This window comes from Megalopta genalis, chromosome 3 (genome assembly GCF_051020955.1).
Source record: "Megalopta genalis isolate 19385.01 chromosome 3, iyMegGena1_principal, whole genome shotgun sequence".
In the NCBI taxonomy this organism is placed as follows: domain Eukaryota; kingdom Metazoa; phylum Arthropoda; class Insecta; order Hymenoptera; family Halictidae; genus Megalopta; species Megalopta genalis.
The window spans coordinates 15,501,721-15,522,439 of record NC_135015.1 but is presented as its reverse complement, the minus strand read 5'-3'; the positions used below and the strand labels follow the sequence as shown (position 1 = coordinate 15,522,439).

The 20,719-nt window shown below is 42.6% G+C and overlaps 1 protein-coding gene across 2 annotated transcripts in view; it reads left to right on the top strand.

The window, feature by feature from the left end:
* Positions 1-20,719, top strand: part of LOC117229429 (cell adhesion molecule Dscam2) — a 353,961-nt gene that overhangs the window by 137,820 nt on the left and 195,422 nt on the right. For both annotated transcript variants that reach the window (XM_033485864.2, XM_033485865.2), the window contains exon 2: positions 4,374-4,694. In XM_033485864.2, coding sequence (XP_033341755.2) covers positions 4,374-4,694 — 321 coding nt within the window. The remainder of the gene's footprint in view (positions 1-4,373; positions 4,695-20,719) is intronic.

Genomic DNA, 20,719 nt, shown 5'->3' with positions numbered 1-20,719 from the left:
TTAACCGAGACATAACCTTAACAAAATATCCTTTTATTCTTATATCAAAAATTTGTCAGATATTTTAATTATTCTTGCAAAATTTATCAGAGAAGTATTCCGAATGTTAAGGGTTAAGAAACCATCGACACTGTAAATAATAATTTTATATGTCAGTCATTCTGCGGTGGGCTTCTTTGAAATTATGTAGCCGCGTTAATAATGCATACAAAATGAAAAAAAGAATGACGCCACATGTTTAATAGACCTTCTTTAATTTTTGAGACTTTCCACCGCTTTTGGGTACCGGATACATGGTGCGTCGGGCCTAGGAGGGGATAGAGAATTTAGGTCACTAGGTATTACCGGCACCGTGGACCGAGATATTCCTCGGAAAAAGCAGCGGCGGAGGATAGAGAAATCTCGGAAGAGAATGCGGCCGGTCGAGTCTCCTTTGGAATAATACAGCCGCCGTCGGAAGATGTTACGGTTCTCGTTCCCGGCGAGGGGTCGCGGGGGTGGCGGCGGGCACGCGATCAGATCCGAGATCCCGGCGCGAGTCACGCCTCTAAGTGCATCTTGGAAACAATCCTGGCGACAAAGAGGGAATCCTCGGCATTCGGTGGACTGCCGTGGAAATTCTTCGTTGCTCCCGCGAGAAGTTCGCGCGTGTTTCCCGCGGATAAGGGTTGCCGGCGGGAGGCACGCGAGCATCGTCCTCGCTGCCCGAACTCGAGGGGAAGTTAATTAACGGCGACTCGGCTCGCGCGAAGTTACGACGACGAACGGAGCGGGACCGGCCGGGCCTGGGGTCCGAAAAGAAACGTCCCCGTGATTTATTCGAGCGCCGATCGACCCGCCGCTCGCCGGTAACTTGATTCGTCTCACCAGGAAAATTCAGCTTTCTCCCCGAACTGGATATCTCCCTCAGGCTGGCAAACGTTATTGGGTCATTTTACGCCGAATCGATCACTTTTGCCAGTCTGTGTCGCGCTCTTTGTGCAAAATCGAATACGAGGCAGTGCTTATAGGACTGGGGGCTTTGAACCGCTCGGTTGTTTCGATTTGGTTTATTATTAGACTGGGAATTCTATGCATTTTTGCCCGAAACGATCATATCCTCGGAATGATTCGATAATAATTGTATATTATAATAATAACTTTATTTATCGATGGGATGAACCCTTTGTCAGAGTGAGAGAAAGTAATAAATGAATATATAAGTGAATGAAATAAAATAAATAAATATAAATAGAATAATAAAATCAAATGTAAAAGCTTAAAACTAAGAAAGAAAAGAAAACTTAATAAATATGCAAAGGAAAAGAGAGAAATTGAAGAACAAATATATATATTACATATAATTTGATTATGTATGCAGAGATTAAGACGAACGGTGAACTGCATTTACTTCAATAAGCAAGGCAATTGAAGTTACTATATTACGGCAAGATAGAAGAAGATATTACGGCAATAAGCTTCAAGGAAGATTTTACGCTACAAATTAAGTTGTACAAGAATTTTATATTATGTACAGTTTATTGAGATTATCAAGGGAGGAGAAACATTTCTATCTTACTTATACGTTTCTTGCTGTCGATTTAGACAATTCTAGCTTTGTATAAAAATCCGCAATCTATTTATTAAGTATCCTTCACTGCATACCTGGTGATAAAAACCAATTGGTCTTAATAATGGTAAAAGATAAAATGGTATAAAGATAAAAATTGTCAAAATTGTAAGTTACCGAGATCTGCGAAACACATTTTTTAAACTTTCGCCATAGTAGCGAAAAAGCACTTTGCTTATTGTCTGGCAGGCTAGACCCTCTATCGTCTAAAAAAAGATTCACGTCACTCAGTTCAGTTTTGAACAAGTTATTGCGATTTGAAGAGTGCACGAACACTTCTGTGGGTCACTAAGTTGCCCGCTGCAGTATACTGCAGTTGTCTATTGTCTGAACGGAATCGAAACCGGAAAATGGTGGTCCGAGAGCGGCCAGTCCCGCACGTACCGCATCGCGGTTGATTTCGAACGCAATCTTGACATCGATCGTAAAGAACGATGGCCTTGACGTGTCGCGGTCTCGATGGAATATTTAGGTTGCACGTAGCCGCTCGAATCGGAACGATTCCTGGCCAGCGATCGTTTCGGCGCCATTCCGTAGGAAGTAGCAGCCAGGTCCCGGGCTCCCGTCTATCACAGTTTATTTACTAAAACGTTCGTGACACACGCGAGGATGCGTCTAGCACGCGAATATTCGTCGCACGTTCCTTCGGGATTCTGTGCGCTCCGTCGTTGGCCGTTGCGTCGGCCGGCTTCCAGATGGGCAATGTTGGACGGAATGTTGAATACATCCGTGCGGACCGGCATTCCTACTTAAATCAACATAACTCGGGTGATGAATGGTTAACAGGATTCGCGGGGGACGCAACGCGCTCCATTTATGGAAGCTATTACGGCCGAATTTCAGCGTTAAATGTGTGATTTATGGCCGGCCGTATTATCTTCGTTCATGTCCCGTTGGCGATACACCAGCCCCGTGCACCTCCCTCTCGCCGCACACCGGTCGCCAACGAGTCCAAAACCCTCCCCGCGGCAGATCCCTTCGTACGTCGCGCCCCGGCGTCAACGGCGCGCACCCGGCCGTCACGGCTCCTATTCCTGAAAATTACTTTGAATTCGGCAAGCCGGCCGAAAAAAAATTCATCAACCCGGCGCCGACCGGCCGCTCGCCGACCATGATTAATGTCTTTCTAACTGCCGATTCAAACAGTAAGGAAAATTGATTTCTCCCTGATCGAGCGCGGCCCGATGGAAACCTGCCCCGCGTCACGCTGGATTTACGGACCGGCTGTTGATCGCGTTTCATTAACAGTCATTGGAAAACATCGCTTCGCGGCGTTTATCTATTACGCGCGAGAAAAATCCATTTATCTGGACTCGCCGGGAGACGGAGCGGTTCGCGCAGTCGCGGACAAACAGATAAGACATCCTGTTGATTCGACGATTTTTTTATTTAACGCCGATCTTTGCCTGTGTCGGTGGAACTATCCGTTTCGTCTTTATTATTTCATGATTGTTGAGGATGTTCCTGTGGAAAATGATGTGATCGATTTCTTCATTCATTTCCTAATAAAGATCGCACAAAGTCCAAGTAAATTCAATCTTGCCATTTCTACAAGGAAAATTGTTTTTCGGTTACTTTTAATGCTTGGTTAGTTTAGTGTTAATATACAGAGAGCGAGCGCTCGGCTTGGCTCGGCTCCGCTCTGCTTGGTTCGGTTTGACACGGCTTGGCTCGGCTTGGCTCGGCTCCGCTCGGATCGTCTTGGCTTAGCTTCGCTCGTTCGGCTTGACTTGGCTTGGTTCGGCTCGGCTCCGCTCGGCATGGTTCGGCTTGGCTCGGCTTGGCTCGCTTTGGCTTGCTTTCGCTCGGCTTGGCTCGGCTCGGTTTGGATCGGCTTTGCGTGGCTTGGTTTGGCTCGGCTCCGCTCGGATCACCTTGGCTTGGCTCGGCTCGGCTTGGCTCGGCTTGGCTCGGTTCCGCTCGGATCGCCTTGGCTTAGCTTCGCTCGTTCGGCTTGACTTGGCTTGGTTTGGCTTGGCTCCGATCGCTCAGCTTGACTTCGGTTGGCTCGGTTCCGCTCGCTCTCTATAATAATAATATATAATAATATACAGGGGGTTATAATATTCGCGGTAAGTCTAGCCAGCATGTTTCTTAAAAATAATAAACATTATATATAAGGAAGAGAGTCAAACTAGAGGAGGAGAAAGTTATTCTGTTCTTTACAAGCAATATAACTGTATCTGTAATTTCTTTTCATCCGCATTATTTTTTTAGCAATGAAGGTGACTTGCAATTTTTTAAACGGAATCCTGTATATATTTTTGATATCTCACATTTGTTGAATAAAATCTTATTCGAATAATTCTTCATTCGAATAAAACGACAAATTATTATCTAGATAAATTTGTATTTTACCGCCTATCTATCGGACAGCGTCGAATAAAGTTTGATTCGTTAGTACTTACGTCTCGGCCGTCGTCCGAATCGAATTTTGCCCATCTCCGCCTAGAATCCGCGGTCTATTTACGGAGCGGTTGTTTTCGATCCACGGATGAACCGTTCGAAGAAACGGCAGCATCAGAATCGTTCCGTACCGCCGTAATCTGACAAGTGGGAAGATGCATTGAACAAACGGGAATTCCCGCGCACCGAGAGCGTCAGCGCGCACAAAGATGTAGGGTCCGTGGTCGACGGGAAGGCACAGCTTGGCGGTGACGTGCTAAATAACCGGGGATTACAATGGCACACCGCGGAAATTCCAAATATTCGAGGCACTGGAATCCCCAGCCTATTATAACGATATCTGTCCCGTGTGTTTCAGGCAGCGGCGCCTCGTACGAGATGCAGGGGCCGAGCTTCGTGTCGGAGCCGCCGTCGCGTGTGGAGTTCACGAACGTGAACGGCGGCCGTGTGGACTGTATAGTCAGAGGAAATCCGGCGCCCACCGTCGACTGGCTGGTAGCGGACGGCGGTAGCATAACGAGTATCCCTGGAATCAGACACGTCCTTGGCAACGGGACGATCTACTTTCCCGGCTTCGAGGCCGAAGTGTTCCGGCAGGACGTCCACTGGGCCATTTATAAGTGTTCCGCCGTCAACAGCGTCGGCGCCATCGTTAGCAGAGACGTCACTGTCAGAGCAGGCACGCCAACGCGAAACTTCTTGCTCGTTATCTGCATTATGTTGTCTCCCTGCACGGCGCGCCTTTTCCCTCGTTTTCACCGCGCGGCGACACATAACCTCCCCGCTGGCGCGCAGCACTCCGACAAGCGACGCACGGTCGGGACCTTTTCCAAAAAAGTAGAGAAAACGAAACTTTCGAAGTACATGGGGAGAGGTGAAAAGAACTGTTGCAGCAAGCAGCCGCGTGAAATTTTCAAATATCGGCGCACGGTTATCGAGAATATTGGGAGAACATTCGTTTTCACGGGAAATGAGCTGAAAGCAACGTTTGTGTCGCCGCTGTTGGATTTTTCATTTGGGATTTTTCCGTTTGTGATAAGTGGACACTGCGAATTTGACACGTTTATGACGAGATTGGGTAGTTACGATTTAAAATACCGTGAAGATTAAAGCCGATTCGAAAGGTCAGATTTTTAACGCACTTCAACAATTTTTATGTTTCAGCAATTTTTATACTTCAACAAATCAGAGAGGAGTGGTAATAAGTCTGTTCTGTTGCTTTGAGTAGATGTAAACACACAATAGATATCAAATTTTTTTTCTGTGAAATTATTGCGATCGGAAAAGTTCTAATCGTTGTAATTGTAAAGAAAATGATACGGCAAGGGTTTAAGATTGCTACTGCTTGCTTTCCATTCGTTGCAGTGAATGCAGACAATTTTTATTTTGCATAGGAATCCGCGGTCTGGCGACAACAATTTCGAATTCGGTAACCTCGAAACTTTAAGAGTAGAGTAAATTCTCTGTAAATTGATCCTCAGCTTATAAACAAAAATGAACACAATAGATATCAAATTTTTTTTCTGTGAAATTATTGCGATCGAAAAAGTTCTAATCGTTGTAATTATAAAGAAAATGATACGGCAAGGGTTTAAGATTGCTACTGCTTGCTTTCCATTCGTTGCAGTGAATGCAGACAATTTTTATTTTGCATAGAAATCCGCAGTCTGGCGACAACAAGTTCGAATTCGGTAACCTCGAAACTTTAAGAGTAGAGTAAATTCTCTGTAAATTGATCCTCAGCTTATAAACAAAAATGAACACAATAGATATCAAATTTTTTTTCTGTGAAATTATTGCGATCGAAAAAGTTCTAATCGTTGTAATTATAAAGAAAATGATACGGCAAGGGTTTAAGATTGCTACTGCTTGCTTTCCATTCGTTGCAGTGAATGCAGACAATTTTTATTTTGCATAGAAATCCGCAGTCTGGCGACAACAAGTTCGAATTCGGTAACCTCGAAACTTTAAAAGTACAGTAAATTCTCACTAAATTGATCCTCAACTTATAAACAAAAATGAACGATTTCAGAGGAAGAGGATCATTCGAGCCTCGCGGCTCGTTTTTATAGTCGCCGATTGTCAACGTCTCCCTTTCCCGGATCGTCCATTTTTGATTGCAAGCCGAGGGCCAATTAGAGAGAATTTACTGCATCGATTTTAATAAAAATCGTATGCAGTTACGCGACACGGCCAACCCTTTTGGGAGAAGGTACTATTGTGGGACGTGTCGCAGCGAACCCCCAACTTACCGGAACGTATTGTTTTGATCGATGGTCGGACTCGGTATGGAAATGTTTTGTCGTTTGCATCGGGGCCACGGCGGCCACGAGGGTCGCGTTTAGCGGACGAGTTCGATGGTTCGCCAGGAGGATCTCCTCCGGAGGTTTTACATTAAACATCGAACGGTACCGCGAGCAGCCCAGCCAGCAGATTTTTCTTAGACGGAATAATTCATCCCCTCTCCGTCGATCGGGAAGAGATAGTACGTACTCGACGTACCTCCCGACGACATGAAATATTTATTCCCGAGTCCGTGATTCGGTTGCTTGTTGTCCGTCTGCCCTCGGCGCACCTGGTCGCCCTCGATTTCCACGCGGACACGTCTCCGGACGACCGGCATGTAATTCATAGTTTGCCGATAGTTTGTCGACGAGGACTGGTTCGACGGCTACGAGGAGCCGCGGAGACGGTATCTATTTTTTTCTTCGCGACGCTGTGGCGTAAGACGTCCAAAAGCGGTAAAAGATATCATTTCATATGTATCTTCTACGTTAAGGATTGATCGGATAATTAATCGAACATTTTGGTCACTGCGTGGTAGAAGTCTTTTTTCTTTTTTCTTTGATACGGTTCGGACTGTTTGTGCGAAAACTTTTGCGTGTGGGGGTTCTTAAAAAAGCGGTTGTTATTTTCAAAAAGAATTAAAGTTGTAACTATTAAGATTTTTACCTCTCAGTAATATAATCTACTAATTTCGTTTGATATTACCATGTAAAGAAAGAAGTTTATAATTCCTCTCAGAATAGCACAGTAATTCAAAATCCTATTAATAGGTTTCCGGTGGATAAATTGTTAACACGACTACGCAATTTCAAAGAAGTCTACGTCAAAATGACTAAAATATAAAATTACAGTTCTCACAATTTAACTAGTTGCTGATGGGACTAAGTGTTGTGCAAAATTTCGTTTTTAATTTCATTTAACTTATTTTGTATTGACGGGCCGGATGCCCTTTCAATTTTTCCACGATAACTCAACATAATAACAATAATAAAAAGAATAGTAATAATAATAGAATAATAACAAAAATAAAAATGAAAATAATATGACTACTAACAAATCAGAAAAACTCTGTCGATTCTTATAAAAGATCGCATTTTAATTCAAGCGCGATTAATTTATGTCGACATATATATCGTTTAACGTTTCCATTTTCATTCCTAATTTTCAAGTCGTATTTAGGAAAATTCAGGAATTTCGTTGATGCCATTACGTAGGGTACAGTCCGAACTTTCGCACGTAAAGAAAATTATCTGGATGAGTTTCTCACCGCGTTTCCAGGATTTTGGGAACAGCGTGCGTCCCGTCGCGTCGCGTCGCGTCGTTCGGCCACGGTCGTCCCGAGATCGAACGGCGGAATTATTCAAATCCTTTCCATTGAACTTGGATAGCAACGAACGGAGACGTCGTCTTATCGGGCGCTCGTTTCCGAGAGGGTCCACGGGGCTGGAACGGATGAGCTCGTTCGGCTCGCTGCGAGGCGAAAGGAGCGTTCACGGTCGCGTTGTTTCCCGGTGCTCTGTTTTATCGGTGGGCGCGAGATCCCTCAAAAAGCCCGGCTCTGTGACAAGATCCATGGCAACATCGGGGCGGCTGGGAGTAAAGGCCAAGATATCGGAGCCGTCGGCGATGGATGGGGGCAAAAGCTCCCGGTGTCTCATCGCGGCGCGGCGCCGCGCGACGCCTTAAAAATAGAGCTTCCTCCGGGTCAACGAACCGGAAGATATCTTATCGACCTAATATGCCCGTAAATCATCGTCGCGTGAACGCAGCCCATACCTTTTCAGATTCATGCTCGCTACCGCCTCTGCCGCGTCAGCTTCTGCTCTCCGCGCCGCGCCTCGTCGATTCTCGCGTCTTCCCGAAGCGTTCCCCGCGATCTCTCCGTCTTTTTGCTCGATCCGCCCGGCTTCCACCCGCTCAACCACCCACCCTGCGACCTCCCCCGTACGACCAGCATCGCTGATTCCGGCGTTTTCCGGCCAAGAAAAGTGTCTCCTCTCGAACGTGTACCTGTACTACGGCGAACGAAACGAACACGATTGCGAGGTCCGACCGTTGAGTATCCCACTTTTGAACATACGCTCCTGTCCATAAGTTGTCGGGCGCTTATTTGTTTCGAGGAAAATTACTGTTGGAGCACGGGTAAGATTTTCTGGATTAATTCTATTGCTGAATGTGCTCAGCAAATGTGTTTTTCGAATTATCGTTATGGGCTCATATAAGAAAGTGGAAAAACGAGACATTTCTTACATTTTCTTATTCCAAGTTATTTTATTATATACATAATATATAATAATAATATAATAATTGTATATAAATAATAATAATATATATAATTGTATATTATAATTATATATGTAATAATTATATTTATTATAATTTTTAATCCAAAGTTTAAAAAAAGTTTTCATCTTGTCATTGTGACTTTCAGTCACTGTACAGTGAAGTAGTCTCTGTAACATGTACAAAAAAAGAATTAGAGTCATTTAGATCAGTTTTACAAAAGTAATTGCATTTCAAAACTCGTCGCTGTATATACGACGCTTATCAACGTTTCTCACACTTAAACGATTTTTTCGACCAGCACTGTAGTTAACTCTTTGTTCTCGAAGCTACTTCAACTGAAAATATAAAATCATTTTTCTAACTTACAGTATTTCTATTTTATATGAGAAAACGCATTTTATGCATATGTGAAAATTGACTCTTGGGACTCGCGCAACAGTTACACTCTTAACAATGTTTCAAATGTGAACTTTGTTGATAACAAAATTATCCTGAAAGGTGATATAAGAAATATTAGTGGCGCCTCAGAATTGTTACTCGAGTGTAAAGGGTTAATATTGAGGAAAAGCTTACGCTGCTTATGAAGCTTACGCTGAACGTTTCTCACACTTAAATGTGAAAAATTACGAAATCTGTCGAGCGTTTTGTTCTTTCGATCAGCACTGTTGTGAACTCTTCGCTCTCTAAGCTACTTCAACTGAAAATATAAAATCATTTTTCTAACTTACGGTATTTCTATTTTATACGAGAAAATGCATTTTATGCATATGTGAAAATTGACTCTTGGGACTCGCGCAACAGTTACACTCTTAACAATTTTCTTAATAACAAAATTATCCTGAAAGATGATATAAGAAATATCAGTGGTGCCTCAGAGTCGTCACTCGAGTGTAAAGGGTTAAATATTGAGGAAAATTAACTGTTTCGCCCGTTACGGCAAAAAAGAAGGATACTTTCCGAAGGGACCTCGTAGACGCGCGTGCTCCCGGCTAAAGGCTTACGTATGCATCCGGTCGGGTCGTGCTGACTACGTCCGATATGCGATTCGAATAGCAACAATGGGGCGGCCTGGTTCCTATTTACCGGATCCTTGCGCCAGCAATTTCGACGCGGTGATCGAAAACACGTACGTTTCGTCCATTCGTCGGACGTGTCGCTGCCTGCTGGCTCTTTTTCTCTATCCGTCTACGTGAACTCTGCGTCTAGCTGCCTTTAGATTTTATGCGGAGCCCGGGCCGATCGTGCCAGGCTCGTTGGACCGGTGCTTCCGCATTCTCCGTCGGCCACCCGGCCCATCGAATCTCTCAGGAAATAAGGGTAACTGGACTGATAAAGGGGATCGCGTCGGAAGGGTGGCCGTGTTTAACGATTACCCTCTGCCAGAGTTTCAAGTGTGTTACTGGAGGGACGGCGATTGGACGGCGGGTGCTTGATTAAAGTGTTAATTTTTGCGAGTTATGTCTACTCGGTGAATCTGAATGGATATCGGCCCGTGGCGTTTAGGCAATCTCGGTCGTATTGTTTCTAGGGGATGGCGTACGGTTTCTCTCGTTCCGTGGAAGGTTTCGGTGACGTCGAACAAATGAATGTAATTTTCTAACCGGTTATGCGCTGACTAACATGAGAAAGTACGGTGGAGGGAGTATCTTCTTTTTATATCATTTTTTGTGGTTTTATATTAGTATTATGCGAACTTTGCTTACTTCAGATAAATAATGTATTCAGAATCGGTGTATAAAGTTTGTGTACATCTTTGAAAACGGAGGAATTGTTTTTATAATTGGGCCAAGTGATCCGAATTTCCTTGGGATGTTGGAGGAATTAGTTTATAGACAATGGCTAAAAAATTGTTGTCAAAAATTGCAACTGGTTGACACGATGGTAGAACTCGATACCTTGTATACGTGCTGAATATTTCATTTTCCAAAATGTTGCAAACACGTTATTTTTTCGTTCTTTTATCTCGCCAACCATTTGCAATTTTTTAAAACAACTTTTCGGTTATTGTCTAGAAAACTAATTCCTCTAACATTTCCAAACAATTTGAAATGCGTTTCAACGTACATTTCATATTATAATTTATATACGCAGTCGGTGCAAAAAGTATTCGTACACTGAATATCAGATTCGTGACAAATTGTCGATAACTGTCATAACTTCGTAAAATAGAATCGTACCACAATAAATCTGGACTTACTTTAAAACTTGAAGCCTCTACCTTCGCAATTCATCGATCAGTTCTCCCTACCGTGCTTTTTAGAACTCGTGACAAACGGAAAACTGAAAATACTGGTTCTCTCGTAAATGTTGCAATTTGAAACGTCTCCAAAATTGTCGACAAATTTTTTCCGCCAATAAATCGATCACGGATTCGAAGATCGAGGGTTCCCCTTTACAATGAACCTTCGAAACTTGATGTACGACTTTTCTCGGCCATTTTATGATACAGAAACGTGAAACAAGAGTTCAGTCCTGTGCGCTGTACTCATTTTAAAGAGGAAAACAAATTATCCAATGTCTGCGTCTCTTTGATTTGTATTCGGGCGTAATTAACTTCATATTTATCGAATGAGATATATTAAATTGTTTTATTCGAAAATAAACAAAATGAGAAAATAATCAAATTTAATACGTCTCGTTCGATTAACACGTTACCGTTCGGACGACTAAAAATAATCATTTTCTTGATTGCTAGTGAAATACCTAATGCTAGTGAAATAAATAAAACTATTTTTTTTGGTATTTACATTAATATAATAATTCAAAGACTATATAATATATATTATAATTATATATAATATATAATGAAGCCCCAAAACAACAAAGGCACAGCAATTGGTCGTCAAGTACAATAAATTCTTTTCAATTGTTCTTCAACTTGCAAGCAAAAATGGACAATTTGGAAAGAGGAGATACGATTATTCGAGCTTCGCGCCTCGTTTTTATACTTGTTGACAATCGGCAACTGAATCTGAAAGACAATCGTGGAGAATTTAAATAATTCAAATACTATATAATATATATTATAATTATACATAATACATAATTAAGCCCCAAAACAACAAAGGCACAGCAATTGATCACCAAGTACAATAAATTCTTTTCAATTGTCCTTCAACTTGCAAGCAAAAATGGACAATTTGGAAAGAGGAGATACGATTATTCGAGCTTCGCGCCTCGTTTTTATACTTGTTGACAATCGGCAACTGAATCTGAAAGACAATCGTGGAGAATTTACTGTAATAATCGGCTCCATTACCCTATTTACAGACATCTCAATCCGTCGACTCCTGTTACACGAATCTCACCGGTAATATGAACAGGTTGTCTCCCACCCCGAGTTCACACATAAATCGAGTTCTACTTTACTACAAAATTCGAGACACCGTCTCAATATTCTATCCCATCTAAGAAATTAATATTCTCTATGTAACCCGCCGTGTTTTGATCGAACCTCGAAGCCGAACAGGTTGGATCTTATTCGCCTGGGTCACGCGCGATTTTCACGGTTCGCGGGCTCGTCGGTAACTTTCTTTCTTCGCTACCTTAATCCGGTCGCCACGCGTCCAGTTCCATTCCCCTTTAACGAACTATTTAAAGTACATCCACTCCGCGACCAAAGAAGTAAATTAAGGTCCTCGAGGAAGGAAATTGCCTCGCGCGCGGCCAGCAAAGAAGCGCACCGGCTCCCGCTCGTTCCCTGATAATAAAGTATAAATTACGTCTGGGTTCTTTCTTGGTGGCCCGTAGCATTGTTATCTAATACTTCTAGACATCGACGCGAACGACCGCGTTGTTTGTCCGGGACAATGGGAAGTTTCTTTCCTGGGTCGCTTGATGAAAGACAACCGAATGTCGCGTCCCGTCCCCGGGTTCTTGTTAGCGAAACAAATCGTTTAAGTTTAATACAACGAATTTCCCGGCACGAAATACCGGCCCTGCACAGACCGACGGGAGTTTAACGACGTGCGACGTTTGTGCAGAAGCAACCGGCTGCCTTATTGTGTCCGTTTCAAGCGCGCGAGACGCGCAAAGCCGTGCGACCCCCGGCTGCGATACGCTCCAGCCGATCTCGCTAAGACGTTCGTTTTCTTCCATTTGCCCGGCACAATGTAGCCCGGGAAGTTATTCTTCCTGTAAATTTCGTTGTTTCGGTTTAATTCCGTGCCGCAGCACCGACGTTGCCGAAGCACAGTAATGAGGAATCTTAACGACCTCCGCGCCAGCGTTCCCGTAAATAACACGCCGCGCCCTGCAGTTGAATGTCTCTCATTGTGCCGATCGCGTGTCTGCTCGCCCTTGACGCAACGAGATTGATCTCTCGTTCCGCCTTTATATCGAAACTTTTTATTAATTCGGGAATTTATCGACGCGCCGGGACCGCCGCGCGCCGTTATCAACCCTTTGCGCTGTAATGAATGGACGCCCGGGTTTTATGGATTTGTAATCAAAATGGGCGGCGGAAATTTCGAACGATGAAAAGATCGACGGAATTCAAGGACGTCCATGTATTGTTCTCGACTCGCCGAAATTGTTGAAGAGAGAGAGAGAAACGTTTATTCGACTAATCGTTGTTCCAGTTGACGGAGATAAGTTTGATTTTGCATACTAAATACGAATGTTGTTCGTTTCTTCTAAATCGAAACAAAATTTCATTCTTTTCTTATGAAAACCCGGGAATATGAAAGAAAATTCAGACATACGAGAAACAAAGATTGAAAATATAGAAAATTGAAAAAAAACTAAAATATTCGGACACGTTTTATAAAAAGAAATAACTCCTATCAAATTCGACTGAATGATTCGAATTTATATTTGAGATGTTAGGAAGATTCGTTCACTAGAAAATATCTGAATAAATTTGCAAAAATTGCTATTACTTGAAACGACAAAAGAAAATAAAAAGCTCTCGTTGTTACAGGCAACGAATAGTTAATGATTACGGAATCAATTGTAAGAAATCTAGAGATTAACATATCTTCGAATGCCTGTAACAATTTTTCTAATAAACTGGTCTTCTTTTATCGCCTACGAACAAAGCTATTCTATTTATAAACGCTTCCAACAATTACAATAGTTCCAATAATTCCGATAATTTCAATAATTTCGCTATAGATTTTGTACGATTTTCACGAAATACGCGCAGCCCGCGACAGCGTATAATATGCTTATTTTTAATCGGAAATTAACATTCTCCGCGATGTCGATAACAGACCACCGTACAACGCGCGCGGTTTCGCCGGTACTCTAGTTGTCCTATAAAGCACGGTCGCCCGGTTATTAAACAATTAAACGTGCAAATGATACTAACACCGGCGAGAAATTGCGCCGAACTAACGGCTGCGTTAATTATCCCGAAGCGATGCGATCGACGAACGCGCAGAGCCGAAAGGCATTAAAGAACCGCCGAGCTCGCGTTTTATGGAAAACGCTCGGCGACCCGTCGAACGTTTTTCCAAGAATATTTCGCGCGCCTTCACACGCGGACGGCGACTGCTTCGATTATGCAATTACACGAAGGCTCCGTTGATCCGGCAACAGGCCACGATTGCCAATTGAAATGATTATTCCCCGGCGCAGGAACCGCTGGCTCTGAGATCGAATCGCTTGAATATACATGCCGAAGCCCGATGGATCGCGAATTCATAGAGCCCGGCCACGGGAAAGACGTTCGCGTTTCGCTGGTTTGCAAACATAGACAATGGTGGACGCGAAGTTCTCTCTGGAATTCATGTTTTTCTGCTCGCCGAGTCGTTCGAGAGGCTGCTCCGCTATAGAAGTTTCGAGAAAACCGCTTCGCGCGTTCTTTAGAGACAAACATTTCACGGAGCAATTTTCTATCGAGTTCTGGCGCCAAATGTTTCCATGTCATTTGCTTCCTAATAACAGAACTGCATTTGTTCCGGTTTCGTAGGATTTTCTGGAAAATAACGACGCGTTCCTTTCGCTATCATATTTTTCACGTCGCTTACAATTTCATCCTTCGGGCTAATAAAGTAATGTTTGCATCGTCAAAGTTTCTATTTAAAGAACTGTTGAACGTGTGACTGTTGTATTAGTCGCGAGACTCAATTTTGTATGCATAAAATGCAGTAGTTCGTATAAGATGGAAATATTGTAGGTCAGATAAACGATTTTGGATTTAGAGTTAGAATGATTTCTAGTGAGAAGAATTAGGGTAAGTGTGCCAATTACTGTGCCACTCCCTGGCCACTTTGTCCTTGCAATAATTTTGTTTGCATTTAAAAACAAGGTTATTAAATTTTCGTCTTATCTTCAGCCGCAGAATCTACCATTTTATGCCATTAATTACGGAATGCCTTGTATAAAGTTAAATATGCTCGAGTGCAAACCAGAGGCACAACAATTGGTCGCCCCACATTAACCGGCTCCACTACCCTACTTCCTGAATTTCGATGGAGCTTTCGCCAATTAAAAACCGTTATAACAACTTAGAAAAAGAGCACAATTATCATTTAAATTTCGCCTAGAATATTCTGCGTTCGCTGCACCATAAATACGCTCCGCACCGTGGTACACAAAAGTTTCTTAGCAAAAAGAGTATTCCGCAGTGTAGCGTGAGAAAAAAAATCATAAAGTTGACGGAAAATATCGCGTTCTACACTCGAGTACCCCTTTACAGCCAATCCTATTAACAATTCCGCGCTGCGAGTTTCCCCAGCAACTATATCCGTTTTTTTTTTTTTTAACAAAAAGTCTGAAATTTTGGTGTAACACGTTTTTTTTGTCGCCACCCCGTGGCCCGAAACGTACAATTATTTTTAATTGACGGTAAATCTGCTGTCCTTTGCCCAATCTCCTTTCGGTGCTCGTTGACGAGTTTACTACGGGCGCAAACGATTCCCGGGTGTATTTTTTTGCCTCGTAGTTGGAGCGTTTTCGAAACTTCCGTTCGTTGAAATCGGAATTCACGGAAAATTCTGGGGAAATAGTTATCCTACGCGAGCGGCTGGCTAGTGCCACGGCCTAGAACGCGTATTGAAAATTAAAATGACGCGAAAATATCGTGCTGTTCATAATTGCACTCGCTTCCATTCGGCGCTTCTAACATTTAGAAACAATTAATTTATTCTCTGATCAACGTGCTTGCTACATTATTCCTCTTAGAAGGAAGAATATTTCGTCATTTGTTATGTTATGAAATTTTTTGAGGGTGATTTGATTGTTAATATCTAACGCAGTTCTAGGTTAAAAAGTTAACATTGAGTTAACGTAAAAGTTGAGAAAAGAAGTGCTACATAAACAGGGTCTATTACGTAATTTGCACACATTGAATAAATTGCTGAATACGAAAGTTGCATGTTTTCATAGAATACAAATGATGGCACGTCAACTTTTGTATTTAACAATTTTCCATACGAAACAAGATTTAAAAGTTACGTTAAGATACGTGAAACAGAGAAGAGATATTAACGAACAATAATGCTATTGAAAGTTAGCAACAGTCGATTTGCAAAGTTTGCGAAAACAATTATGAAAATGATCAGTTTTAATGACGATAAGAAACGCGTAAGTGGAAGTATTTATCAATGATCAGACAAGTGAGGACATTCGATATTAGTCAGACGTTTCCAGAAAACTGGAAAACTTACTAGAAAATTAAAATACGTATTAAAAAGTTGAAATGCGTATTGCAAATTTAAAATACGTATTAAAAGATTCATACGTCTTGCAAAATTCAGATACGATTACAAAAATCAGACACAAATTACAAACTTAAAGTACGTGTTGGAAAATTGTAATACGTCTTGCGAAATTGAAAAACGTCTTGCAAAATTCAGATACGTATTACAAAATTCAGATATGAATTACAAAATTCAGACACAAATTACAAACTTAAAGTACGTATTGGAAAATTGTAAATATGTCTTGCAAAATTCAGATATGCATTGAAAAATTCAAATATGTATCGTAAAATGAAAATGCGTCTGACAAATCTCAGTTACGTACGACAGAATCAAAGTACGTATTACAAATGCTTGAAGCAGTGTCCCAGTGTCAACAGAAAAATAAACAATGAAGCAACCCTTTTATTCCTTTTTCGAGACACAGACTCACCAAGCACGACCATAACGATATCTCAACGAATCTCATGGACGCATCGAAATATCACAATTAACGCGTCGCAGTCTATCGCAGTCGTTTTACTTCAGCGATACTCCTACGGCGTTATCGACTCCATTGAGACATCGACACCGCCCCGATATTATCGGCATTTACCGGTAACTTAATGCCGCGGTCTATTATAAAAGCCGGTAGCCCGGCGGGCTTTCATAAAAGGGGTTTCGAGTTGAGTCCGCGTAAAATTCGAGCCGCCGAAAAAGGACGCATATTTCGAGCAGAACGAAGCTCTCTTTCCGGCAGGTAGCTACGGATGGGACGGGTCAGAGGGCTAGGATTGGGACGAGCAGCGTCTCCCCCTCCCAGAGCCCTCTCACTCTCTCTTTTTCTCTCGCTCTCACCCCGTAGGTTTCATGGTTTGTAAATATTACCTGCCACGATACGTCTGCCGAGTTTATGCTTGGCTTGGTTGCCGCGTAACCGAGAGCCGTGTGATACGGGGTGGTAGCTGGCGAAGGCGGAGGCAACGCGGCGCGAGGGGGATGCAGCAGAGGCGAACTCACCGAGTTTTTACCCCATTCTGGAGTCTGAGTGCCTCGCTCCGCTGACTCTCGAAACGGGTTCCAGACCCGGGCCCTACACACCGTCACGTTCTCCTCCGCGTCCCCGGTGCCCTGCACCCACGACCGTCATCCAACCGTCGGTCGTCGCCGCCCGACGTCGTCCCTCTTCCTCCGGGAGAGTTTCTCGGCTCGGTTTCTCGTTCTGCATCCTTGCGCCGTCCTCCTCCAGGCCTCTGCGGTGCTCTTTCGCCGACCTTTCAGCCAGGACCATCAACTTACGCGGAATGCCAGTTCATGGCCGGATTGCGACAGCCCCAAGATTTTGGATAAGATACCGAGGAAGCGATCCCTTTCTCCGTTCCACGGCCACGTTCGGCTGCATCGAGACCCCGGGGGGAGATTTTTCCTGCGTCGTTTAACCCGATCATGCGGGCGCCGCGCGAAAAGAGGACCCTCGGCTCCGGTATCGAGGGCGGCCCGGTCTTTCGTCGATGGGGGCGCAATTACAGATTTAAATGGCGGGGTAGAGCGATAAGAGCCCGCGGAATTTAGGAGACGTTAATTGAGCTGTATTGATAGGGCAGATGGCCCGAATACCGGGCGAACCTTATCCGACCGATCCCGAAAGTTCTTTAACGCTGATTTGGCCCTTGAAATATTCATGGGGAAGTTAGATCGCCGTGTTCGGGATTCGTGAAAATTCTGGGTGTATTCCTCGGTTTCGGATTGCTTTGCCGGTGATCTGATGGTTTAATGGTTGATTCATCTGTACGTATACATTGGTATCTGATTAATGAATACGCGAAGCAGCGTTTATAGTTTGATAGCCGTTTATATTTGATATAGTTTTGGATTCTGTTTGATCGTGTTCTAGGAAATCCTTAATGAGCTGAAAATATCTTACGTCGGCACGGTTCTCGATCATCCAAATATATTCGAAAGGTTATGCATAATTTGACCGCGGATCTTCATTCCTATTCTCGTTTCCATAGGTCATCTTGCAAGAATTGGAATTAGCGGTAAACTCAAGTGTTTGTAAGAATAAGATTGAATTTGCTCAGATCTCCCGTATTTTTATTGCAATGTGTGCTCGAATTTAGGTATTTATTCAATTATTTCCTGTGAAAGTCTCTTTATTATAATAATTATTATCATTATTATAAAAATGAAGACACTTTTTTACAGGAAATAATTGAATAAATATCTAAATTCGAGCATACATTCTAATAAAAAGAGGAGAGCTCTAAATAAACTCACTCCCCTTATTCTTATTAATAATTATTATTATTACTTATTTACGGGCTACTAGACCCTTTTAAATCATACAAATGAAATATACATAATCCGAAGTAAAATAAACGTTGCAAAGTACAGGATTTAGAGTAGCAATAACTGAAAGTATCTTAAGAGAGCTACTCTCGTCTAGAAAAGATTACTTATTACAAAAAGAAAGTAAAGACGCTATTAGGCCTCGTTAATTTATGTCTTTTTGAATGTAAACAATCTGCACGTGTTATAAATGCATAAAGGACCACAGTCTACTCATAATTAAAATAGATTGTTAATATTTATACTTAATGTAATTATTCAGACTTGAAGCGTTCAGTGAAGCAAATATTGTTCTTTAGTGCGAAATTATAATTTGAAATTACTTATTGAATAATTTACTTGCTCAATTATTGCCCATAAATCTATTCATAATTAATAGATTGTTGATATTTGTAGATAATAGAATGATTCAAGCTTGCTGCAACTTGAAGTGCTTTGAAATTAAATTAATTAACTCCTGTCTGTATCATTACCTTTACAATTACAACAGAATTTTTTCGTTCGTAGGAATAATTTGTTCGAGAAAGGAAAAAGAAAATTTATAATTACTGTGTGCCTACGTTTACTCGAATGCTCAAACATCGGCGTCGAGAGAACAGAATTTTATTCTGACCTAAACTAATAGAATATTGTTCAGATTATTTAAATCTGCATCACGTGTCGGACTCGTCAAAGCACAGCAAGGGGTAAACAACAAAACTTGCACGATTTAAATACAAACAATAACTTCGATTGCAAACAATGCAGAGAAATTTCGGCATCCGCGTTACTAATTTAGCAATTTTATCCGCATTTTCTCTCGACATTCACGAAAGTCAACTTCTACAAGCTCCGAATTTTCGACGGAACGTCGTCGAAGCGTTTCCGTTGACGGTAGCACAGTCACCGAGCAAATAAGCGAAAATCGACGTTTCCCGCTTTAAAATCAGCTCGAAAAGGTACGACACTCGCCGCATGTTTATTTTTCGGGAGGGCGCCGAGAGGTAGCAACATTTCCCCGCGTTTCAAAAATCCTCCGCAAAACCGAGAACATCCGTGTGGATTTCCTTCCCGCAGCGGTCCGTGTTCCGGGCTTCGTACGCGCCTGTGTTCGGCAATTACCGTGGCTCTCCCGCCTTGTAAATACTTCGCGGTCGCGTTATCTATTTTGTTTCCCCTCGCCGTCGATTTCCAAGTCCTTTCCAAGCTGCGGCCGTTCGCCGGCCGAGAAGCCGAGTTATCGAGACGCTTTTTTTAATTAACGCCGTCCCCGTTCCGTATTCGATTCGATTCGACCTAGGATCGAGCGAATAAATAAGATAAAGGTCGAGAGACCTTTCGACCGATAAGCGCCGCAGTCGATCTCGTCGGAGGCGGTGCGAACACCTCCCGCAGTCGTAGTTACACAAAGCTCTGCCCGGCTGAATTTAATCCCATGGTCTCGCGGCGGCGCCCTCCATTTTGCTTTACACCCTCGCCCCGCCACTTGACGACTTTTTTCTCGCCTTCGCCCGTGTCCTTACCGACCTTCCGGCGGAGAGACAATTAAGTCGCGCAGACTGACGCCAGGAACGGATTCGAGGATTAAGCCGGTCGCGGATTAAAAACCACCGATTTATTTACACTGCACAGGCGCCGCGCGCGCGCGCGCTTTGCGCGAGCAACGCTGCCGTGAACCGGAGTACGGCACTGTTCGGATTGTTTCCACTCGGATATTTTATTCGAATAACTCATTACTCGTCGGAGATTATTTTATCCATTTGCTCGGATAATTCTTTATTCGAGCAATTTTTTATTCGAAGTATTCTTCGGTCGAGTAATTTTGTATTAAAAATATAATAATTCGAAAAATTAATATGGAAGAGATAAATCAATGAACTATGGAAAAGCGTTGCACTTCGCGATTCAATCTTTTGGAAACCGAGGGTCGCTCGTAAAATAAATATTAATAAAGTTATATATTGTTATAGTTAAATATAATATTAAAATTGAATATTAAGTATTTAAATGTTAAAGTTAAATATTAACTTTTTATCGCCATTTGCTGCGATTTGTACTCGCACCTATAGTACATTATCCTGTAACAACTGTATTAAACTTATCAATTTCGGGAAATCATAGAATTATATCTGACGCACTATAGAAATTAACGAAGCGTTTAATAATCACATAACCGTGA